Source organism: Bombus pyrosoma, linkage group LG1 (assembly GCF_014825855.1).
Source record: "Bombus pyrosoma isolate SC7728 linkage group LG1, ASM1482585v1, whole genome shotgun sequence".
Classification (NCBI taxonomy): domain Eukaryota; kingdom Metazoa; phylum Arthropoda; class Insecta; order Hymenoptera; family Apidae; genus Bombus; species Bombus pyrosoma.
Genome location: NC_057770.1, coordinates 5,790,527 through 5,816,710, shown reverse-complemented (window position 1 = coordinate 5,816,710; position 26,184 = coordinate 5,790,527). Strand labels below are relative to the sequence as shown.

The following is a 26,184-nucleotide window of genomic DNA, read 5'->3' as shown; positions in this document are numbered from 1 at the left end:
AATTAAATCCGTATGTAAGGTGGCGTAATTGTAACGCGGTCGAATGGATATCCGCGTGTCGCGAGACGGAACACGTTGCCTCGAAAAGATGTTCCACTTTTTTTTCTGCGCTGCCGCTTAATTAAAACAACGCGTCGTCGACGTTTTTCCGCGGCTCCTCTACTTTCCCCGTCTCCGATCCCGTTCTCCCGGTACCGCTTTAATAATCCCGAGGAACGCGAAACGCTCCTATCTAATAGGTTTTTAACGGCCAACGTCGCGAATCTTCCTGCTCCATTTCTGATTTCGCCAACGAGCTTCTCCATCGAACTCCGAGCGTCTGGATATCGCTTCGTTAAACGGCGTGCTCTCGTAAGGCGATCGAACCTGTTAGAGACGAGAAAGCGGAGCGAAATGCTCGCGCTTCTTACCTTCTTTCAATTTAATCGCGGAATCTGTTGGAAAGTTTGGATAGGAAGAGGAACCCGCTTATTCTCCGTTTAAATTCCCACGCCACTCATTTTCCACTTTCAACTCGCTTTCTCCTTTCGATCTTTACGCGAGCAGCCAAAATGCCTACGATTATCCAACTTAATAAGTAAGCTCGAAGCTTATTTGTTACATCCTTTAGAAGGTACTCGTCGTCCGGCCGGAGTAAACTCCTGACCGAGCTCAAACTGGTAACAATAAATAATTCTATGAAAGTGTTTCCCTCGGGGCAATTTGTTCTCTAGTAGCGCTTGCCGCCACTTCAAGTCGTTTTACTCCTTCAAAACGCCGCTTTGAGGACCGATCGAGCTGTCACCACCTATCTCTTTTCTTTCCTCCCTGGACTCTTGTCTTTGTTCGCCGTTTCGCCGCGTTTCTGCCCATCTGTACGGTGGCTGGCTTCTATTTGGAGAGAAAAACGGAGAGTCGGGACGATGAAAGCGAGCCGAAGAGCCCGCGAGCACCGGAAACGGCGATGACAATGCCGCGAGCACACATGTATACAAACTCACGTTCCAGTCTACGAGGAGAGAGTTTTTAATCATGGCATTTTATCCTGTGAGAGCCTTTGTACTCGCGATGGAGATACTTTCGTCCACTCTAACCCCTCCGTCCATTTTTCTTCTTCTCCTTGCTTTCGTCTCTTTGCTTTCTCCGTTTACGCGGAGAAGCTTTTAGCCAGCCTCTTTATGTTCCTCCTCTGCCCCGCGTCCCAACGATTTAAGAGGTTTTAGTGTGACGAGTCAACAGAATCAATTTAAATTTGGAATATTCTTGCAACGTAGCGTCTCGAAAACGTGTCCACCGAGCCTCACAATTCAAAAATTGTCAAAATTCGCGTGGATATGCGGCTTGAAAGGAAGCAGCGATACGGCGATGAGATGCGATACGACGCGAAATGACACGATGAGAAACGATATGGCGAGACGTTGCGAATTTTGTACGCGGCAGACGAACGTTCCAAGCACCGAACCGACACGACCGGGGTAAACGAATTTCATTTTACGAGGCAGTGAGTTTCGTTTGTGAGAAGTAACGATTTCTGCTGGACGATCAGTGAATTTCGTCTCGCGTTTCTTGGGATTACATTTCCAGTAGCTCCGACATCCCTCTCTCATCAGCCATCTTTATCTCCACATGTCCATCGGTCGTTTAAGGGAAGTTAACAAGCACGCAAAGTAGGCAATTACAGAATTCTGGAATATCGATGGAGGAGCATGTGATCGGTCGCGATTCGGCGACATCGAGGACAGAGGTAGCCCACCTTTAACGAGATCCCTTCGTTTGCGTAATTAACTATCGACTTTCTGTCGACAATCTTGTTAACGAGAAGCACGCCGATCGTTAATGGATTCCGGCGAGCCGAGGCGGACACACAACCAGAGATGGCGAAATAATTATTCTTTGCTTCCGGATACGCCGGCATCCGCTGCACGTCGAAAATATAACAGGAATAAGAATCGATACGAGCTGGTTTTCGCGGAGAAGATTCGGTAATTGCGAGCTTTCTTCGATCGGCTCTGTCCGCCGAAAATTCCGCTCCACTGTGTCAAGAATAATCGGCCAGAGGAGAAGCGTCTCAATTAAAATCGTGTTTCAGGGCCGAGGTAAGAAAAGAGCGCTCTATTATCAACGACGTTGCGTCAAGGGAAATTTCGACCGCTTTCCTTAAAAATATTATTCAACGCGGTAACCCAGATCCGGAACCACCGATATAGAAAACCGTATGCTCTTGAATAGTTCGATGGAATTAGCGAACAAACGGTGCACGGACAGCACGACCTGAATCTACTACGAAAAAGAAACTCCATCATCCTTCCGTAATATGTTTCGAAAGTTGGATATATTTCTATGATGGGCCAACTATGGACATCTCGTCGAATCTGTATAGAAGCTAGCATTCGTTGCGTCGACGTTCAATTTCCAATTTAAGCTCGGTCCAGTATCGACGTCCTTGACCGACGTTCCGGAAATAAAACGACCTAATCGCGATTCGAAAAAGTGGCACGAGTGGGTTTCACGATACAGCCATAAATATACCGCGTCCGAGCGACGTTTACGTTGCGGCCAGCAAACACTGTGGCGCACGGTTCGTATCGTCCGGTGGCTAACGAGCACGTTCTGTCGCACGTTCACGCAAATACGAATCAATTTCCCGCGCAAACGAGAGCGCGCGCCTACCTCTTTCGCCTTTGTGGCCGGTGTTCCGCAAACACCAATTAATTCCGTGTTTTCTTTTCGTTACCCGCTGCTACAATTCGACAGTGGGACACGGGCACGCGTGGACTCGACGGACGAATCGCGGAAAGTTCGTCGACACTCTTGGGATGAACGATGGTTAGAGGCGTGATCGGAGATGGAGTGTTTGATGGATCGAACGAATTGGCAGTATTGGAAAATTTGGTTTTCCTTTTAGCCCGTAGCGTTAAGGGTACAAAGCGAAGAAGTCTGTTTCACTCTTTTCCTTCCTTTTTCTTTTTTTTTTTTTTTTTCGTTTGTTTGATCGATCGGCCGATTATTCGATAGATAAGAAATTAATTCAATCGCGTGGGATTCGCGAGACGAAACGTCGTACGAACGGAATGAAGGGACTCTAGCGTGTTAAATATGAATTTCAATTTATTTTTCACTTTTGAGTAAGGCGTGGAAGCTACCGAAGACGGACAACACCATCGGCTAAAACGTCTTCATCCCGTTCCTAGTTACAACTATCGGGTGTACTCGTTACAACGTGCCGGCGCTTGACCGCTGTCGATAAATCGTCTTTCCAACTACCTTTCCTTTTTTCTCTTTTTTATTCCTTTACTTCTCCGTCCACTTATTACGTATGTATATTTATTTATTCATTCATTTATTTATTTATATATATATAGATTTTTCTCCTTTGTTTTTTTATCTGTTTCTCTCTGTTCTCTTTACTCCATCTTTTTTTTTACAGTTGTACGATTAAAAATATCGTTATTGCCAAGTATGATCGATAACACGGTGCGTAACCCCGAGCCTCTGACCGGAGAGACAATTGTCCTCGTGTCCGCTTAGGAAACTAAAGTTAGTGCATCGGAAACTAGACGTTTGCGCGACACCGCTCGACGAACACTATCGTCGCGTTTCTTTCCCCTGGAGTTTCCATCGTCTTTGTCCCTTTTCGATTCTTTCTCAGCGACGTTTCTTTACACGAGGCTACGAAAACAGTCAGGACGATCGCTTTCCTTTCGAACTTCCCGTGACTCTTCCTCGCTGATCGTTCTTCTCGCGTGAAAACTTCGATTAGAAGAACGCGCGACAGTTTTACGTTCGATCGAAAGATTCGAGGATTAATTAAAATTCGTGGAACTAACGGGATGAGAAGCGTTCGAAGGAGAAGCGACCCCCTTGTTCGATCAGTTTTAAGAAAAATATACAAATAAGAAGGGAACTTCGACGAACTCGGTGTCCGGCGCAGGTCTCTGCGTCGCGACGATCCTCGAATCACCGGTGGTCTGTTCTCGTTTCCAATCTGGCTCGATTAATCGTCGCTCGATTACATAAACTGTCTAGTCACGACCGGGAGAGGGAACTTTGAAATTGATTGCAACTTACATGCGTTGAGAAACTGTAAGAGCTTTAGTTTCACGAGGGACACGTGTCCAGGAACTGGTGAATCTCGGTAAAAGTTTCAATAACGGCAGGAAAATTTATAGAAATGTCATCTTTACGTTGAATGTCACGCTGTTGCGGATAAACTTATGAAACATCGAGAAATCCACTAAAATTATTTATTACGCGGCCGTGAAACTTTTCTAAGAATTATCGAACATCGAGACGAACTTGGAAAAACCATCGTTTAAAATTAACGTAGGTTCTAGAATTTTCAACTTCGCGCAGCTATTCGTTCTCAATCTTTCACCGTCGGTTTCTCAACGCTTTCGCGTAAGACAAGATTCGTCCGTGAATCTACTTCGCTCGTTGCAAATGAACAGAAATTTCGTATTCATTGGATAATTTCCCGCGGCTGGAAAACCTGGAAGTTTGGTTTCGCAGGCTCGATCTCCCGGTCGAACGGCGTGAATCGCAATCACGGTGGAGCGTGTCAGGAACATTGGCCGATCCTGCTACGCTCGCAGGTCCTGTGGACGGTGTCCTGATTACAAAAGGATCGCTTTTTCCGTTCACGATGCAAAAGCAAGTCCACCGGAGGGACCGGCGGAGAGGGTGGCACTTTTAATCGGCGCGAAACAAAGCGGAAGCGGCGCGGCTGATCGATCGAATCGCTCGAATTCAGTCGCCTCTGATGCTCGCGCCACGGTTCATTCAGTTTCCTTCGATTCCTTCCGCACCGCAGAAAAATCGCGTTGGTTTTTCCATTAATTGTGCGAGGCGAAAGTACCCGCTTCTTTCCCTTTGCGTCGATTACGTTTAACGAGAACGATCGATTCGAACGTGTGTTCAGAGCGTAGGTTTTTGTTGGATCGGGCGTTGCAGCATTGACGGAGTTATCACAGGGGAATAAATCGCTGAATATCGATCAATTTATAGATTTCAAAAAGAACACGGACGCTTGTTGTTTGTTAGAGCAAATTGCTATTATCTTTAGCGGTAGATTACGATGTATAATAGGCAAAACCGTGGCAATGGTTTAGCGATAAAGAGCAGAACCCTCTGTGGCGTGTCCCTCCGGAAACATCGCGGGATAGCTCTCCGTCAGGACTTCGGAGCGACGGAAGAAGACGAACGAAGGTCGGACGAGCGTATGTGGACGCGGAACGTATCGCTCGTCGCGCCAGTTCGCCTCGCCTTAAACTCTTATTAAAGTTATTACGCGTCTCATCGGAAAAATTGGCAGTACGGTAGTGAATTGAAAGACTCGTTATTCATGTTCCTAGCTTCCCTCGATCGCGTGTTCCCTCGATCTTCTCGTTCCTTGTGCACCACAAAGCGAATGAAAAAAAAAAAAAAAGAAAAGTGTAAAGATCGTCGGAACGATCGAAATACTAGTTCGCAGAAAATAAACAATAATGTCGAATAACAGAGATACTTCTCTCTTTCTCTCTTTCCATTTTGTAAATATAAAGACTGTCGTATTCCACTATAGGAAGCAGAGAGTGTCAAGCAGCTTTTTCCTCGGTGCACACGCATCACGAGAGTCACCGTTTCATCCCCTTTATTTTCTTTTATTCCTCGAAAATTGCTTGCATAGAGCTCGGCTCGAGACCGATCGATTAGCCGGTGAATTGGCCGGCAACGGCAGCGCCGACGCGATTTCCGGCTAACGCCACGAGAAACCACGGGGAGGAAATCGACGAACCAGGGACTCCCGACGATCCGTAATCGAAATCGAAGACCGAGTAGAAAGGGTTCGCGAACGACCCTTGCCGAATCGCAGAATCTCCGTGCATCGCTGCGTCGCGAACCGGAAGTAAAGACGCGATAACTCGCCAACAACGACAGACTAATTAGTTCCGGCAAATTAATCTCTAAGTAACTCGCGCACGCTGCTACGTTTTTTTATCGATTTTTATATTCTATGCTTTCTTCTTTTTTTTTCTTTTTCTTCTATTCCTCGTTCTTTTACCGAGTTTCCCGAGCAATTTCGTGCTGGCAAAGGCAACATGGCGTCGAAGCTTAACCCGGACAGCCATTTTTCTCGACCAACAAATTGGGTACGTCATATTTGTTATATTTCTTTCTTTTTCTTGCTTTTCCTTAAATTTATTAGAATCTTTCTAAGACAAGAAAGGAATAAAAAATGTACGATAACATCGAGGGATCGTTATAATTTAAATGTTGCGAGAGAGAGGTATCATGTTTAAATTCGGATTAAGCTCGAGCCATCGTTTTGCTACGTTCGATTTCTTCGTAGCATTAACCTTACACTCTTTTCTCCATTTTTCCTCCTTCTCTCTAGTTTTTCATTCGCTTTTTAATACGCGATCTCGCGATACAACTGCAGCTCTTTGGACGACAAAGGACCTGACACATTATTCTCGATTATCTCTACGATCATATTAATATAATGTAATAATCTTCATTTTTTTTTCTTTTTTATTTACTTAGATTCACGTTTACGTCTTTTTCTGCCCGTGAACCACCGAGCCGCACCTCTGACGATGCATTTTTCGCATTCTATGTTAATAACTTCCTGACCTCGCTAATATTCTCCCTTTTCTCCTTTTCGCTTCAACGTCGAAAATAGTTTGTTCTACATTTTTCTTATTTTCGGATACGCGGTTCGAAGAATTCTGCCGCACTTGACTTTAATCTGTATCGTGATGCTTCCATGCACATAGCTTCCATGGATGAAAATTAATAAAATAAAAAATTCTCCCTTCCTTTGTTCCCTTTCCGTTCCACTTTCGATTTTCAAGAGTATTTTGAGCAACCAAAACACGCGTACCCTCGTTCGTCTAAAATTAGCTAATATTTAACACCTAAATTAGAGTTTAAGGAAGGGTTTGGCTCGATGGTTCACGAGGGTTGGTCTCCCACGCACTCAGGCACGCATTCTAGTTTTTGAAAGTTGATTTAGAATTTGTTTTATTGCGCGACGCGAGGGTGCTGCAAGTTTGTATGTGTATGTGTGTGTATGATTAGTAATATGTGTTAATATGTCCTCCTGACGTACTTCCTCTCGTTCCGACGTATTTACGTTCGTGTGCGCGTGTGTTTACGTATGTGTAGGTTTATCTGTAGAATATATCTGTATATCTTTATGTATATATATAATATATTCCTTTTCTTATTTGCATTTATCATATTATATATATATATATATATATATCCTCTCTGTCTCTTTTATTTTCTCTGCTTTTGGTTTCTTTTTGTTCTCTTTTGTTCGTCTTCGCTCCGTTAGATCGTTTACAATTAATTACAAAGTTAATTACAGACAACACGAGACTCCTCCCGTGCCTCCCACGATTATTTACAGCGTCGTTTAAATTAAAACACACCGATTCTTCGTAGCCTATTGTCGCCCGAGAGAAGGTTCCTGCGAAGTTGTTTCATCCCCCGAGATAAACGAGGTTCGACCGTGGATTCGCTGGACCCACCCCTCCATCCTCATATCTCTTCCAATCTTCCCCTTTATAATTACGAATTGCGGTAGAATTAAAAAAATTGGCTCATTCACTTTCGATATCCGACAACGATTCCGAACAAATGCAGCTGAAGCGCAACGATTCCACAATCGATTCCCGTTGATTATTCGAATCGGCTGTTCGATCGACAAATCTATCAACTAGGGAAAAAAAGAACGAAAACTGGACTCGTCGAAGAGTTTTGAAAGAACGAGGGCATCATCTTACTTTATTTAGAGTATCAAGGTACGCGGTCCCTAGCGAACGCTCGCGATCGTTTCTCGTCGATCTCAACCATCCCCGATACTAGAAGGGCACCAGCGAATACGGGAATTCTACGTGGATACCATTCGAAAACCCTACTCGTTTCATCGTTCTTACGTTTTACGACCGCGATCGTAAAATTACGATATTTCTTTCTGCTCTGTTATATTTCTCTTTTTATATCCGCCTCGACGAATCGATCGATCATCGTCGTCGTTTCGCGTACCCTTAAATGTATCGTTCGCTAACTTAAACCTAGCGAGTTAAGAGACTCCTTATAAGAAACTGCGTACGTACGTTTCAGGGATCGATCGAATTTCTCTCGCCTTCGCGAAGACATTTTTAAAAATCGAATTTATCCTTATAACTAGAAGGGACGTTCTTTACTCTCTCTCTCTCTCTCTCTCTCTCTCTCCCATTCTCTCTCTCTCTCTCTCTCTCTCTCTAACTCTCTCTCTAAAGAATTACGACGACTCGTAAGAGTTGGAACGATCGTAAACGACGATTGATCGTTCGCTTTCTGTATCGCCTGGATCGTTCGTTTAAGATCGCTGATACGATTCTTTAACACCGTCCTTCCTCTCTATTATTTCGGCCCGGGGCTTCCGGTTACTTTTTCGCTGCGAGAAGCGTCCATTCGAAAGAGGAAGTTGCGACGACGTCCTTCTTGGAAACGTACCAAGAAAGATGCTGTGAAAGAGCGCAAAGGAACGCAGAAAGTGAGCGTTTCGTTGGGACGATGCGAACGAAACTCGATCGACCGATCTATATGGCGACTACGCTCGTTTCCCGGTCGGATTGATGGACGCGCGCGTTGCGGAAATAACGAGACGACTGGAACGCGCGCCAGTTGTGCCGGAAATCAGCGAGTCGCGCGGCATTTTCTGCCGATCGGCTGGAAATTGAAAAAGCTCCTTTCCAAAGCGAGAACAGGAGGCAAAGTCGATCAACGTGCACGCATCGACGAATCGTTTTTCACCAGCGTCCGATTTCACGGCGTTCCGGTTCGGATACGTTCGTTCTTCTTTCCTCGTTTTTCTTTCCGTTTTGTTCCAACGGTGTCGCGCCTCGTGTTCTCGGGCGGAAAGAGGCGCAGCTAACGCGGTACGAGACGGGACTAAAATCCATCGATGCACGTATCTCGCGAGCGAAAACAGAAAGGAGAAGATGGTGCAGGCGCGTGTGCGTGCATTCGCGAATCTTCGTCCTCGAAAACACGAAGAATTCCGGCTTCGATCGTTGGCAGGAAGTCCTCTTCTTCGCGTTCCTCCGGTTTCGTGTCTTCCGTCCAGCTTCGAGTCGCGCGGAATACTTGCCCTTCGAGAACGTGCGGCTTCCGTCCTCCTCGAGGACGTCGTGGATCGTCGTCGATCCTTCAATGCTCTGCGTTCGTTGAACGTTTGTTTGCTTTATAGTTTTCTCTTTCACAGTGACTCCGTGGAAACTCTCTCTCTTTCTCTCTCTTTGTTTCTCATGGTAAATGGTGGCGCCTGCCATTCCAGGCGCCATCGATTCTCGCGTCTGTCTCTGCTTTCTTACTGAAATTAAAAGCGTCCTGATACACTGCATTCGCGCGTAAGTCGCGGTCGTTCGAAAGATCGATCGAGGTGCCAGACTGTCGATGAAAATCCAAGCTCGAAAATCCTCGCTCTTCGTTCGCATAATTTTCCACTCTCGAGAGTTCTACTGGTGGTTGAGATCGTGGTACGAATTTATACTTGTTCCTAATTGCTTTCTTATCCCCCTTTGTTTGTTATACAGGATGATGCGAGAATTTTATACGAGTTATATTGAAAGAAATCAAGGGACGTTTAGCGATATTTACGACGTGAAAATAGAATCGGCAGACCGTTATGTTCCAAGAGAGCAGCAGAATTTTATCAAAGTCATAAAGTCAAGAAGTATCACGGAGATAAGATCCCGGCGAAATCTCCTAGCACTTGGTCCTGGTCCAGTCACTCTTACTTTACTATTCTAGGGCTAAAAGTGATGAAACAGGCTCGCTAGGGGGAGGAATCTTCTCCAAGGAGTTAAATTCAGGCTAAAAGAACGTCGAGTATATTTCCCCTGAAAAATTCCCTCGGTTGGTTAGCGCGTCGCGTGAAATCTCGACAAGATTGCCATTAAAAAGTCGCGCCGTGTGAAATCTCACTCACGAAGCGTGCCAAATAGCCACGCGACCAACTTTCTTTTAGAACGAGTCCTTTGAAACTTCCTCCCGCTTCTTTGCACCACGGCCAACCGTTCTTTTGAAGATATCTACCGTTTAACGGAATTTATTGAAGAGAAAAACGTCGCGGAGAAAATTGAAATTCAATTTCAGAGACCTGCACGAAGACTCGAGTTTGGTGAAACACGTTGTACAACGCGTTTCCGAAATCGTGCTGCGAGCAGAAAAAAGAAGATTCTTCGCGCAAAATTACGTCGAAAACGTGGAATAAAGTTATTCCATGCGGAGCTTCGTTTTGGAGAAAATCGAGTTTGGATATTGGTGGAATACGCGCGCACTCAACTAGCCGCAACCTGTTTGGTTTCTCCCTCCGGTTAGCCATCGTTACTTTCATTTACGTTTATAAACAGTAACGAAACTTCAAAAATCCCAAGCTTCGGACGTCAAAATTTCGAATCGTTAAAGGCTAAAAAAAACACACGATAAAAATTTCATTTGCAGCGTCAAAGAAAGAAACAGAAAGAAGAGACAAAAAAAAACAAAGGAAAAAGAAAATAGGAAAAAAATGACGAGTAGGCGCGTGTCTCGCATCCGTTACCCGGTCGTTGGTTCGAGCTTATTGTTCGCGACGTTTCAGGAAGCCAGAGAAGTTGGCGCGCGCGGGAACTAGGCCTCCTTTGAAACTCGGTCACGGCGCCTCGGAGAAAAAGGAAGAAGAAAAGCCCGTGCGAACGAAGAAGAACCGATTGTTGGGCTAAGAACAGGCTTGGCAAAACGGATCCCGCCCCATCCCGCCTCCCCCGTGTGCAGTGTGTTGAGCACGAAAAAGGAGAGCGGCTGGTGGACTCGAGAGTGTCCCCGACTGTAAGTGAAACCTTTCGTCTCTCGCGAAAGCGCTCGTGCCGCTGACGACCAACTTATCTGCGCGAAAGAAAAAGCCACCGATGGAAATAACACACTCGACCGGCGGTCGGTGTCTCCCGCGAACCTGATCGATATCTAAAGCTGGATGCCTGGCGCCTGTCTACCTCCGAGTGCTCGGCCTGAAAGAACTCGCGTAGAGTTCGTTGGTTGCTTCGAACGACACTGCATGTTATTTAATATTTAGCTACCTCGCGCTTTAATAAACGACGATCGGACAGTTTCGCATGATTGAAGGTAACTACGGTCGTTACACGATTCGCTCGATCGCGTTAAAAGAATAATGGTCAGTCTTTACACGACTCCATGCTTAGATAAGATAATACCCGATTATCGAGCCCGTGAATTATAGATTTCGAGTAGCGGGAGAAATTAGCCCGAGAAGGGTAAACAAGTGTTGCAGCAAGGGTGAATAACACGGCCACCTGTCCACCACTACGATCTCAAGATTCTTCCTAATTAAAACGTTCAAGCATTTCGAGGATCCTCCAAGTTGCCAGGAGGTCGACAGGTATTTTAGTCAGACCGAGGAAATGCCTCTCTCGCGTGGTCTGTCCCTGTGTTTGCCTTTGCAATCGGCGTTCAACTGCCGCAACACCGCATGAATCGTAAACCCTTGACAAAGGCCTCGTTGCGGCCCCCATCGCCACGACACAGCATAGCGCCCCGCTGTGCAAAGAAATACGGTCGGCAAACAAACGACGCGAGACACGGCGTAAGCCGTGTAGCGTTTGGAACGCTTTCGCGATTCGAACAAGGATGAGGAAACCGTAGGAATGCATGGGAAGGAGCGGAGGGTAGGGCTTTTCTCTTGTGCAAATTTGCCTTCGACCTCGTTTCGGAGATCAGGGCCGCCTTCTGCGTGCTCGTCGCTCTTCAACCGACCGCTCGAACCCTCTAACCGGCGATATTCGAGTAACGCGCTCTGCCTGATCGATCATTGGCCGATTCATCCACTTCGCAACCGGCTCGAACCGGAAACCGGGTCGAATCACGGCTTATCGGCCAACCCGAATTACGCTGTAAACGCGATTAAACGAAAAGTCGAGAGGCTCGCCGGTATAGCCCGGCAAGCGAGAAGCCTCGTTCCCGACCAATAAATCTCGACTGGCGAATTTCCATGCTCGACGAGTGGAAATTTTCATGGATCGACGAGAATCCGAGGATCGGTAGAAGAGATGGGTGTAATCGAGTAATCGGTAAGCGTTTAAGGAAAATAATAGGCAGCAGTTTGATTTAGTTTGACTCCGATCGGCTAAAAATTGATCTACGTAGAGTTTCGGCTAAAAGGCTACGGACAAATGTAGGGTAAATCCAATTTCGTAACCGACCAGGTGTGGATGTTTGACTGTTGAAGGTGGTGCAAGCCTGGCAACCTCCGACCCCGCTGTTTTGATCTCTGAATAAACTTGACCAGACGTTTCATCTTCGAAATGAACGGCGAAACTCGCAGCCAGCGGCCGCTTTCAAAGCTGCTTTGCGCCGTTTTCAGAATATCCTGACGAAAGCTGCGCTAATGTTGACTCACGGTCGCCTACAAAGCCTCCGTGAGTGAACCGGAAGTCCGCTAGTCCATTGCAAACGTACTCTCGTTATTCGATACGTGGTGAATCACGAAGCTAGCTTCTAAAATTCCCACTCGTGTCTATTTAATATTGATCCACTTCTTTGCTAGCGTCCGAAATCAGGAACTGAGCGTAGTTTGATAGATTTAAACAATCTATTTCAATTTCCTCGTTCTCAACCAGCCTTCTCTTCGAGAGTCAGGCACCTCGATCTCGATGTTTCTTCGATGATAAGAGCGAGCCTCGATGCGTCTTCGTGAACGAACGGTAAGCTCTCTAGGCTGGGTAGAGCGATAAAGCTTGATCAACGTCGAGGAAGGGCGGTAGATTTAAGAGGGCGAGCCTCGCTAAATCCTGTTCGCAGCCGCGACGCAAAGCCTGCCAGCAGCCAGACGAACCTCGAACACGAGATCGATTCCGAGGACCGGAGGTAACGCGGCTGACTTGCGTCGCGACGCACCACCTTCCTTCCTCGCTGCGGCACATGCAAACAGAACGGGGAATAGAGATCTGCAACTAACGATAAATACTCGGCCTAAATGCGCTGGATGCTACCCAGAGGACGACGTTTTCTCATTCTCTCGCTTTCTCTCTCTCCTTTTTTTTTCCTCTTTTCTCAACGGACGAAGAATATTTCGGTTAAGTGAGAATAGAGTCATCGAAAGTAGCCGCCGACAGACGAATACCTTTACGTCGTTGTACAAACACGAAGAACAAAACTATGTCAGGCTATTTCCGGTAACTATCTGTCGATCGTCAGCTGCAAATAACGTAATGGTTAAGAGAAGTCGTTGACGAAGACGCGGACCGCCGGAAGTAGTCCTGAAATTGAATGTTGTCTCGCGTATCGTCGAGACCAGCACGTCGTTTAAATTCTTGAAATTCCGTGCCACGGTGCCGGAAGACTCGAACATCCTGTTAAGATGTCGCGGACTACTTCCGGCTGATCACGAGGCGGCAAAAGCACCCGTCGATTAAAAGATCGTGAATGCAGGCTCACCGTTCTTCCGGCCAGTCGGCCATTGTTCTTTCATCGAGTAGAAGAGGAGGACGGTGATGGTGTTTGTTAAAGGTGATATTATTATTGTTTTTTTTTTCTTTTTTGTTCATAATAGCGGATATGGTGATCGTGATTGGTCTCGGTGATCGACTCAAGCGGTCTCCGATACCGGAAGCGGTGGCTGTCCACCGGAAGTAGTCATGGCAGGCGCGGTGTTGGTGGTGGTGGTGGTTGGGACCGGAAGTGGCTGTAGGGCCTGCATGTCACAGGTGTGGGAACCGCGCTTCTTTAGGTCCTGGAACAATTCGTATTTCGGATATGTTTCAATTTAGATTCTTCGTCCATCTACGTGTCTTCTTGCTTGCCCCCTTTTTCACTCGCTCTCACTCTCATTTTCTCCATCCTTTCTTCGCGAGACTCTCGACGAATCTCTCGTTTCTTTCACATTCATTTCCTTTCATTTGTTCCGTACCATTTCTTTACTCTCTCCTACATTCTCTACCTTTCGATCATTCGTTTCAAGCACGCTTCCTTTCTCGCTCTCGTTCACTCTACCGTCTTTTCTCTTTCTACGTTTCTAGAGTAACTATTTATAATCGAAAATATAATCGTAAAGGCGTGTTAACACTACTTTCTACGTTTCCTCCCTCTCCCTCCCCCCTCTCCTTCTCTCTTTCTCTCTTTTTCAACGACGTTTATCCGCTTGTACACTTCCTGTCTGCGTTATTGTCTCAAGCTCCTCGAGTACAGTGATCCCTTCCGTTTCTCTTTAGACTTCGACACAAGAACGCAAGAGTTCTCAATCTCTAAATCTCTCGAGACCGAACAAGCTACCTCTGGCAGATAGTTTTCGGATGAAATGGAATGTGAGAGAGATGCGATCTCGCGTGACGTTACGCCTCGTGGCATCGATTGAATTTCGAGCGATGGATCTCTTTTTCATCGCGAACTACATTCTTGAAAGACATATGGCAAAGAATCGTTAGAACGTTCAAGAATTCGCGGACAAAAAAAAAAAATAAGAAAAGAAAAAGATTAAAAAAAAAGAAGGCGAAGTTCCACGACACCACGAAGGTCGATTTCCGGTTGTGTATAGAGTATCGCGAGGCTAAAGATCGCGTACGAACGAGCGAAGAGAGATGTCGAGAGGAAGGGGGTAGAATGAAAGAGGCACGCGGGCCACGTGCAAATGCAATTCAGAGAGAAACAGAAAGTTCATGCGAAAAGAAGATACAGTGAGAAACAAGAAAACCACCATAAGAATGAGAGATTGAAAAAGCGGAACAACTTGGTGCTACCGACACAGAGATACAGTTTCAACAAAAACAACAATCAGAATATGTATAATACGTATTATGTATATCGAAACAAAGGAAACGGTAACAGTGATACAACAATAGCAATAAGAACAAGAAACGTTTACAATTAAACTGGGTGAACGGAAACAGATAGTATCCGTGTGTGAAAGAATGTGCGCTGCTATGGAGATAAAAGGGTGGAACGATTGATTCATAAAGAAACATGCCAGGTGCAATAAGAACGATCCTTTCGACAAGCCGTTAATTGCAATACGTCTGTGACTTTGATTCGTTTCAACGCTGGTGTTCATTGGAACGACGCGTTTTCTGTTTTCGCAACGAATCCTCCTTCAATTTTCGTATGGATACTCATACTTTCTTCAAATCTACTCACGTGCGTAGCGTATTTTCTGACATTTTTATCGGTTTTTTATCTTCCTTTCTTTTTCTTTTTTTAGCTTCAAAGAATTATAAATCGTAAAGGACGATTTGGAAGAATAATCGTTGCTTTATCAGTTTTGACGTCAAACAGAAACGCATCTACGATACGGTGCATTGCATACAGGTGCATTCAAATTTGCTCTGAGGATGTGATACATACGTCGAAGCTTCGTCACAGCGCTCGGTAGTCTGCTCAATATTTTTCGGGCGTGTGCGAAAATAATAAGCGTATCTGTTTATCGGCGAAGCTTTCGGTTTGGCTCGCTTTATTTCTCACATCTCTTACTCATCGTAACGAATTTCTCGAGTCAAGCGCCTTCAGAGTACGCGTTCGAATCGATCTCTCGAATCGAGAAAAAAGGCGATTAATAGTCGGTCCTTTACAACGATGAATTCGTTTATGGTCCCTAGTCTCTTAGTATGTTTTCGTTTCTCAACCTCGTACGTCTTTTGTAGTTAATTTAAAAACGCGTTCGAACCAGGAACCATAGAATCCATCATCATCGGCCTCCGACAGTAGCGCTAGGTGAAGAAATAATAAAAGGAAACTTCTTTGATGTATTCATCGACGATATGAAAGTCCTATAGAAGCCTACGATCCAATAGACAAGGTTCTCTCGCAAGCTGCTCGTAAATAAAAAACGGGGACAGAAGCGGAAAAAAGGCAAGTCGACGCGTCCTCATTGACGGCTGCATGCAGACACCGTCGGATTTCCCGGGGAAAATTCGCCGACTACATCCGTACGCCGCAATGCGGTTCGTTCTCATCGTCGCACGTTCGTGCTGGTTCACGTCTTCCTACGACGTCGTTCGACAAGCGTCGTTAATCCTTTTCAACCGGCCTGTCCGAGATGTTCGTTCTTCCTGTCTAAGCGCCGCCTGCGACACGGCTGCAACGGAGCAGCTTGAATTTAAGGCTCGTTCACGCGAGGAGAATCCACGTCAGTTAGTTTGCCGATATTATTAAATTACGTTTCAGACACTGATCAAACGGAGCTGTAAAGCTAAGTTAGAGAATTATACCGTAACATCAAAGCGAGATAGGTCACGCTAACGATAGTTGGAAATTTCTATTTGATATCGCGTGACGCAAACTTTATGCGAACCACTTTATACTGTGCAAAGTATCGCGTAATGCTTCCTGTTACGCTAACGACGTTCACATTAACAACCTGACTCGGCCAAATTTAATATCCGAGTATGACCGTCAAACACATCGAACAGTGTCGTTGATCGTAAAGAAAGATCAATAAGTTACCGTGACGATCAATATCTTGAATGTTTTATACGTTTTAGCGGTGACACGCGTAAAAACTGATTCGAATCACGAAAATGCAAAGAACGGAAGAACGCAGAGGCAGGAAGATCTGTCGATAGTAAGATAAACACGAGTTCCTCGCGTGTACGAGCTTTAACAGAGGGTCACGTTGCTTCGTTTCGCCTGTGACGCACGAGACACGCGTGTTATTCTCTTTCGGTGGCACGTGCACGCGTTATTTCTGTTACGGCGGACCAGGTTTGTCGCGATTGATCGCGTTGGCTAGGCCGATGTTGCGAGCGAGCTCACGCAGTCTCGCAACGGCCAAGCAGACGCGTCGTTTTGCTTCTATCGCTGAATTTTCTGCGGTTGAACAATAAGATCGATACGATATGATACGGCTGTAAAAATTCAACGTGGGATATGGATAAAAGGTAAATATGAAAGGCACCTAAGGCAGTGAAAATTCGCGTTTTTCGAATGAGAATGCTCCGATGATATTTTGAAAGATAATGATATTGTGCGATACATTAAGAGCTATGCGATTACTTTTAAAGTATAGAAGATAGAAATGAAGATGTAAGAAGATAATGGCAAAGGGTAATTAAATTTCAAGCCGTCGAGGCACGAACGAAATTCTCGACGAATTTCTCGTCACAAAGGAGCTACCGGGATAGCGAACGCCGTGATACGTCGACGCACATGCGATGCGCACGTTTGCGCAGGGTCGCGTGGCATTAGCACAATACAAGGAAAACGCATTAGAAGGGCGTGATTTCGCCCGACGTCTTCCCTGTGGCCGGGTACATTAATCATCGGTTGCTACGAGGCACGGATGAGACGGCTCGCTTATTAAAGCTGGCTGAAGCCATTAGTCGCTGTACGCACAGCGGAAACTTTAAAGAGAGCTCGATCGTAAAATAAATCACGCGACTTAAAGGCTTCGGGACCGGTAAAAATTTCGAAACGAAAACGGAACGCTCGTTGAATATAAGATGTGGCGAAAGTCGATGAAAATGTAAAGGCGATGAAATATAAAACGATTCAAAGTTGTCGTTACGAAGTTAAATTTAAATTACTTTCGTACATCTACCCTGCTACACCCAGCGGATCTTTCTCGGTCTAATTATATTTTCTATGGTTAAAAGATTTTTAAAAGCATGGAAAATATGAAAAAAAAAAGAAACCGTTGTTGAAACATTAGTCGAGAACACGAATCTCTTTCTTTTTTTCTTTTTTAATTGAGAAAATTAGACCGTCGAATTCTGAAGACAGAGTTTAATGAAACTGTATGTAATCGTAAAACGTATGAATCATATCGTATCGATATCATTTTCTTCCATTTAACGAACATCAATTCGCGATATTCCTTCAACAAAAGCAGACAGCCGTCGTTTCTGCGAAACGTCACAGTGACACTTAAGGACGAAAGGAAGCGACGTATACATCTCGCGCGTTTTCATCACGAACCCTTTGTCGCAACCTGCGTGTTTCTTCATCCCTCTGAAAGGCCTGAAAGCGTGGGACTACGGACCGAACACAGGCTGCGAACAAAGGAAGAACGAGCGAATAGCGGACGTGACCGAAAGAAAAGCATGCGGCGTAAAAAGCGCGTAAACCTGCTTCGCTGGAGCCATATATGATCTTCCCCGAGTTTAGCCTGATCCGTCTTCCGGATTCCTCTTTGCCGGTGAACGTTCATTACTCGTTTCGGTTGTTTAAACGCCAGGGTACTATAAAAACAGGCAGTATAAAGTATATTTGCCCTGCTCTCTCCTGCGTGTTCCGTGGCGATATAATTCCTGGCAACCTAGCCGCGATAGTAAGCTCGCTAAAGTAAAAGAAACCGGAGCTAGCAGCGGATTTTAAGCGACAACGGGTAGAGAGGGTACTTAGAGTGGGCGGAAAGGGTGGATAAACCGGATGAGCACGAATACACGAGTTCTATTTGGATGCAGACAGATGTGGGACCAACGAAGGAAGCGAAGAAGCGTAGCTGGATCGCCAGAGAGATGCATAAATCAGAAGCCAGATCAAGAGTCAGCCGCAACACGGTGGGTTCGAGTAGGCATCATGCCAGAAGGTTTTCGTCTGTAGAACGACCGCGAAAGAAAGGAAAAGTAAAAACGCTCGTAGAGACGAACGTGTGAAAACGAAAAAAAAGTCGGAGGTTCGTGGAGACAACGAAAAGATGGAGAGTCGATCGACAACGAAAGAAGAAAAGAAAACTGTGAGGCGATAAACTAAGGGAGTTCGCGATTGAAATAGAAAACTAAACATCGACGTTCGAAACGTATGCGATTCGACGTACGGCAGAGATATATAGGAAAGAGAGAAAGAGGGGAAAGTTTTGCGACGGAAAGAAGCGTAGGAGAAGATGTTTCTCGGGGAAAGCAGACACCCAGAAGCCAATCCAGGGATCAGCCACGCGACACGATATAATTCTCGACCACCAAGGGGATGCATGGGGAGGCCTTCGTGTGTCCTTCGTCCTGATCCTTCCGTCGAAGGACAAGAAAAGCTGCCTCATATTCTCCCAACGGCCACACAATAGTATATATATATATATATATGTATATAGAGAGAGAGAGATCTTATACACATTTGATAAACATCATGGAAGATTGTACGCGCGCGCGATCCCACGCGTTCGTTGCAGCGTATAAAACGCGTGCTTGTATACGATACGATGCTCGTGAAATCTAAGGGATATTTTATCCCTTGAAACGACGTTGGCTTCCGTATTTCAAACTAGATTTCGTTCAATTCTGAGAGAATAAAATCTTTCGCGGAACATTAATACAACGACTATCATGGAAGAAGACTGAGTATCCTAAGCTACATCTCGTATTACGTATAAATCTCATATTTCTTTACTATTACTTCCTTTGTCTTTCTCTCTCTCTCTCTCTCTCTTTCTCTCCTAAAAAAAACACACAAAACCCTAATACACCGCGAATGATTCGTTTTCTCTCTTTTACAGATGTCCACTTTACATCCATGTATACAAGCAGAAACGTATTGCCCGCGAGGGACGCGTGGATCGTGGAGCGCGCGCACAAAAGCAACGAAACGATATAACATAGTATGTAATGTACATCGATTATCATCGTATCCAAAACGGTTTTCAGGTAACACGGTTTTCTTTACCTTTTTCCGAACTTGTATACGGTCTTCATATACGAGCACCACTCTATCCTTGCTCTCGTTCGACGTGAGCTGATAAGACAAGCTCTAAAAGTGGACGTGCGACATTTTTCAGCGGCCATCGTTGAAAACGCCAAAACGCCGCGATATGTGTTTTATTTTTATTTTTCGTTTCAAATGATTTTTTTTTTTTTTTTTTAATGCCATCGTACATTCATCGATCACGATATATTTTTTTTTCAATTAGTTCCCATCGTCGGATCGTTAGCATGTGTTTTTCGTTATCATTATCATTATGTACATTTTTTTTTAATTTATTATCGTCCATGAGATTCCAGCGTGAAAGAGAGGAAAAAGAGGAGAGAGAGCGCGCGAGAGAGATCCATCGGATTCATTATGAATTTCGCACGGTTTCACGTGGACGAATTGTTTATTCGATGTTCGTTTTTGTATGTACGTATGTATATGTATATATATATACACACGCATATATATATATATTTTTTATTTTTCCGTTCGTTATATTATATCGGTGATTTTCGTTCACGCACGTGATATATTTGTATTCGTTAAAAATTCGTTTTATCCATCGTGGAGAACGAGCGGATGAACACAGAGGATGTGAAGAGAAAAAGGTGCCGATTCGTAGCGAGCAGGATGAGACAACGGGGCGATTATTTTCGTGGTGATGGCCAGTGGAGACGATGACGCCCGTGATGGCGATAACGATGATGGGCGGACGATGCGAGGTCATCGTAGGTGTCCAATGTTCCACGTGGATCGCACGGTGTGGTCGGTCGTCGATGAACGGGTGGGCACGGAAATGAGGAAATAGAATTTGATTGATTTATATCTATGTATTTTATAATATCACTGTGTGTGTCTTGTGTCAATTATTTGATTATTTCATATTTCTCTATTTGTTTTCTGTTTTCGACTGGTGTTTCTTCCATGTCCATTCGTCTACTTTCTCTTAAACGATCACGTTAAAACGTTTCTCTATTCTCGTTTAATTTGTCCTCTGAAAATCATCTCGTTCGAGTATATTATATTTCTATGTGTCGACCGACTCGAAATCTGTCTGCAAACTGTATCAAATCTCGTGTTACCTTTCTTTCTCTAAACGCTCTCGACTGCTCGGCCTCTGAACCGATTCGAACGTTACTCGTGTATCGTCGTTGTTCTAATCTGCGATTATGCGTTCTCGAGATCCGTTTGTTCGTCTGTTCTTTTCTATCTTTCTTTACTCTTTTTTTTTGTTTTGTTTTTGGTTATTTACTCTGCTCTAGTATTCTGCTCTATTTCGTTTCTCTTTGCCTCGAATTTACTGGGATCTGTAGTTTAGCGTGCTTTACTAGAACTGGCTAAGAAAGTCAGGCCGCTCAGAACGAGGCCTCGACGAGGTAAGTCCCGTCCATCGCAGCCCCGGTCTGCCCCCCTTGGGCACCCGATACTTGGGCCCTTGTCGCTGGGATGTACTGACTGTACGCCTGCTGAAATCCACACCACAAGCACACACTACATTGTTGCACGCTAAGCTCACCTACCCTAAAGAGTCTGTTTTCTACATGGACCTCTACGGTTATCTCTAGTCGTGACACTTTAAACGATCGTCGTTAGATCGGACGTGTTGTACTTTTCCCCGATTCTGAATCGGCTTTGTCATCCTTACGAGGCAGAACCAACTTTAAAAACGTGTTCGGCGGCTTCAGTCAACATCCTACTTTCTATATCTTCTCGTACGCTCTTACTAAATGGATCACCGAGGCTAGCACTACTGCAATATATTTTGCAACCCTAATACCATCTAATTTCCAAAGAACCGACGAGTTTTCAGAGGGAGAACACGCGCCATTTCGGAGGTTCCAGCTCGAAGGGCGAAAGGGTTGGCTTCTATCCGAGCATCGTCTGCTGATGCACGATCATCTGCGAATCGGAATCGATTCAACTAACTCTATAGAAAGAACTTCCCCCAGCTATGACAGTGTGTCGTGTTCTCTGTCGTCGAAGCCTACGCGAGTTCTGTCTCGTTGTTTCCTCTTACAATTGCTACGAGTTTCATCTACGATCGGCTAACCGACTAAACGATCCTACCTCGGTCGACGATCGACCATCGATCATGCTGTTCCCGCTGGTGGTTCGCGAAAACTAATTCGTCGCCGTTAATTCCACGGTGTCGGGCAAGTTGAACGCGGAACCAGCGAGTCGGACTTAATCGTCGACTTTAATTAAATTTAATTAGTCCACGTCGCGGCCAGCTGCGGACCCGACCCGGATCGACGGACGTTCCAACGCGTTCGTGTTGCCTGGGTCGAGCCGGATTTACGGACCGCGACATCGCGTTAATGGACGCGTTTCCGGTCGCGGCTAGAGAAATCGACGAAGCGCCGCGTCGCGGTATAAACGAGTTATTCAAGGCAATTCGAATTTCAAATCGCGGAAAATGTCACCGATATATTGTTCCAAGTACTTAAAAGATATCTGCGGAGTTCACGGTCGAATCGAGTTATCAGATCGGTTGTTCTATATTCGCGATTCATGGCACGGAATATTTTGAAAATAATGCGTTCGACAAACGAAAGGTAACAGAAAGTGCACATTGTTTTCGGTAATCGGTCGTCTTCGAACGATTACCGAATAGCTCGATCGTCAGAGTAAAGTATCTCACAAGGACTCGATAACGAGTTTTCACTGAAAGAAAATAGAATCGTTAGAAGTGATTGACTCGCCATCGAACGAATTATCGTTGTTCGAGTCGATCGAGGGACGAGATGGGCCATTGTGGCGTACAGGAAACAACATTCTCCATTGGTTTCCATGCAGTTCTCGCGAAACGTCGTATTCTTCGAGCGCTCGCTAATTGTTCGGTCGTCACACTCGGCGACGAACGTCAACCGAAAGAGAAGTGGCGTGTTTCACAACCGATACTTCATTCGCCTCTTCTCTTCGCCAGCGACTCTCGTTAAAAGAAAATAAAAGTTTGGTTCGTGGGGGGGGGGGGCGGCAATTGGGTACGCTTGAACAATTCGTCGAGCACGAAATCGTGTCTGAAAAATCGTGAAGAGGTTGGCATTCAAACAATCCAAGAAACAGAGAGGCGTAGTACGTAACGTATGCGAGTAGCGCAAAGGTGTGGAAGAGGAGAAGTGCCAAGAGAACGAGAAGAAATAGTAGTTCGATCAATGAAACAACATTTCCCAAAAAATATTACTAATCTTCAACTAGCAGGCTTTTATATCGGGTAGCGATCAAGAAAAGTAGACAGACAAGTAACAGAACTGACGTTCTTTTTCTTTTTGGGTCTTACCTTAGACGGACGAATGTTTCTACGGGACGAACCACACACAACAGGTGCCGACAGTGTGTATATGTTACAAAATGTACAGACATATTTACATTGTACCGCGTGGTATTTTGCAACGATTACGAAAAGGGATGATTAGATTAGACATAGAAGGGGAAGAATTTCGTTGGTATCAACGTTTCGCCAAATGTTATCGTATTGCCAATGACGAAATTAGACTCCCTTCTGATTTCAAATCGAGCAAGAAATATTCCTTTCTATACTACGTAATCGCAATCGTGTCACGACGATTCTCATTTTCAACAATCATCAGTTTATGACGCGTCAATACGTAGCGAAACGCTGTGTATGTTAGTTTCGAATAATTTCATCTGTAGTGAGCAATTAAGAGAGCGATGTCAATGGCGGTGGTAAAAATTGATAAACGACAGCCTGTCTCGTCGCGACGTTTACAGCCCGTTATCTATCGGGCGACTTACCTGTTGAACGATAATTAATTTAACAACGTTGGGACTGACATCAATGCGAACTAGAGAGGATGCAGAAGGGGGGAGGACGCACGCGCGGCTCTTGATAATTACGAGCCAACAACCGATTGAAAATAATTACGAAGGCAGCTGCTGGACCTTTCGCGGAATCCACTCGATATACAACGTTCGATTAATCATTGTACCCAGTGGCCGTAATCGATGCGCACTGACAGGCTGCGCCGACTAATTTCTGATTAATTTTCTTCTCGTCGCGAAGCGGCTCTAAAGCTCGAACAGGCCGAAACAGTCAGAGTGATTAATGTAACGCGGTGCCCGCGAGGAGGTTTCGAATTTCAGCCTGACACTCGTTTCTCCGGCGAGAAGAGAACAGTGCCGATGATTTATCATTGTAAAGCCATTGTTCGCGGCTTGTTAAACTAGTTTGTTTAATTACGCGAAGAACCGACCGGGGAGTTGATAAAGATAGTGTGGTTTTCACCAATTACCCTTTCTCTACAGACAGCCCGGTAAACGTGATTCATTTATCTCCTCTTTGCAAGGGGTTAAATAATTTATTCGTTACGAGTAAATCAGCAAGTTATTATGAGATTACGACTAGAGAGATCCTTCGTAGTATAGGAATGTTTGTTTCTTCTTGATATATAAATGATTTTAGTACGGTTGATCTTACACGCGAGATGTCTGTAGGAAATTGTTGGTGAATTGGATCGGCCCTCCTCCGTGACGAACTCGTCCGCGCGGTAATTCTCGCTTCGTACCCTTGAACGACTTAATAAAATATACACAAGTAACATGATCCACGTACATTATATACAATATATTTAATCGAACCAGCTATATGGTATATATAGTGTGTGTCATATATAACGGACCAATCAATTTCCAATAACGATTAAATGGAGCAAAACTTGGGGGGGGGGGAGGGGACAGTAACCAACATCAACACCCAAAATAGAAGTCGAGTGGCCTGAATACCGAGTAGGTGCAACCGATACTTTTCCACGAGCTTGATTTCACTCGCAAAAAGAGCTTCTTCAAAAGTTCGACAACATCCACGATGTTCCACTTCAATCTTCTAAATCTTAATCTTTTAAAGTGCCTCTTTCCTACCCTTCGATAAATCAAACGGTACTCGATGCTTCTCTAAAGTTCGTGCTTCTCTTTAAACTTTGCGATGTCCACTGCTTGTTTCTCCTCGGAAGGAAAAGCGAAAAAAAAGAAAGAAAAAAGAAAGAAGAAGAAGAGGAAGAAAAATGGAAGAAACGATTATCGTTTGCACCACACGACGTTTGGGCCACTCGATTCCACGGATCGGTAGCAATCGGAGTCGAAAATTTCACCGTATTATTTTATGTTAACAAAGGGCAGGAGGGTGAGATTGAATAACTTTGAAGAGGACGGACACGATAGGTGGATACTCGAGGAGTGTCGAAAAGATGGTGCTCGTTACTGGACCGACGGTAAAAGTGAATTGACGGAGCTTTTCAGACGGACACTTAAGATTCAATTTTCTCTTGCCTGGCTGATCTGAAGTGGATGCTCCACTACAGGCTCCCGGTGTTCCTTTGGCTATGCATTATTCATGAAAGCAACTCGTGTTATATTATAATACGCATTATTGGGGCAATTAATTCGGCGCAACGTCGTCGTGTGCGCGTTCGGCTATGATTATTCTTTCTTTTCCCTTTTCTTTTTTCCTCTTTCCTTTACTGATGTTTCCATCGGGATAATGAAATTGATAATACGCGCCACTGGACGACCATAGGGTCTCACGTTCGATAGTTTCACGAGCGTTTCGTTCGGCAACGTTTCCCCGGCTTTCGTCGTTGTTTCCGCGAAGCTCGTTCGTTGATATTCCTCGCTAGAGGCGTTTGCCGTAATAAGCTCGACACAAAGATACGCGTTCGGACGCAACGACAATTTGAACGAAGACGTCAACTGGCCCAACCGAGTTCCATGCGCGCGAGCAAAGATTTTCGTGATTCGAATAAAGACACCATGTAAAATAGTTTCGCAACGTTTCTGGAAGAGCCTGACTACGATTTAACTATCGAAACACGTGGCGTCAGTCATCTATATCGGGCGATTCCTCTGGCACGGATTATTACTGGTACGAATGGATAGAGGTGTTTGCGCTTGGCAACACGTTGTATTAATTAGTCTACGTCGGTAATAATTAGCATCGATTCTTGTCTGATTTGTGGAAGAAACCGAGGAAGCTACGGTGCACGGAAATAGAATAACTAGAGAAGAAGATCTATTATTTCCTGGAGTACGTATTCGCTGCTGGCGGCTGGGGGATCTTCAATCTTTCGAGAATGAGATTAAAAGATTCCCGACTGGCGTAGTTACAGCCGACTGGAAATGAAAAGCTGAGAAGTAAACGAGCTGGCATAACCATATATTTGGCTCACGGAGCAAGGCAAATTTCGGTGGAACGTCAGCTGTTGCGATTCACGATTCGCCGTAGAAATTTCACGCGAAAGAGAGGGCGTATCGCGGAGGAGATTACGTCGACGCAACTTTCGACGAGGGGACGAAAGTTCATCGCGGCGCATAAATCGATGTCGAGGGAAATGGTGACGTTTATGCGAAGCTAAACGTTTCTAATTGCTGGCATCCACTGGTTAGCGACTGCTCGAGATTTATCGAACACTTGGCAATTCACGCACACGCTGCTTCTTGGCGGTGTAACTGCCGCGATTACCTTTTTCATAGGAAACCAAAGACCGTAAAAGTGAAGATGGTAACTTTTTGAGAATTATTTGAATTTTTCATTCGTGCTATTCGATACGTACATAGAGA

At 45.0% G+C, this 26,184-nt stretch overlaps 1 protein-coding gene across 7 annotated transcripts in view; it reads right to left on the bottom strand.

Annotated features, from left to right (window-relative positions):
- The window catches only part of LOC122569903 (potassium voltage-gated channel protein Shal), a 117,086-nt gene that overhangs the window by 13,446 nt on the left and 77,456 nt on the right, over nucleotides 1-26,184 (bottom strand). The window contains exons 5-7 of one of the 7 annotated variants that reach the window (XM_043731565.1): nucleotides 24,898-24,948; nucleotides 13,441-13,735; nucleotides 8,171-9,322 (exon numbers count right to left, since the gene is read on the bottom strand). The exons of 1 other annotated variant lie outside the window; for it this stretch is intronic. In XM_043731565.1, the coding sequence (XP_043587500.1) occupies nucleotides 13,592-13,735; nucleotides 24,898-24,948 (195 nt within the window). In that variant the 3' untranslated portion in view covers nucleotides 8,171-9,322; nucleotides 13,441-13,591. 5 more of the 7 variants (XM_043731549.1, XM_043731556.1, XM_043731574.1 and 2 more) reach the window with 5 other exon arrangements.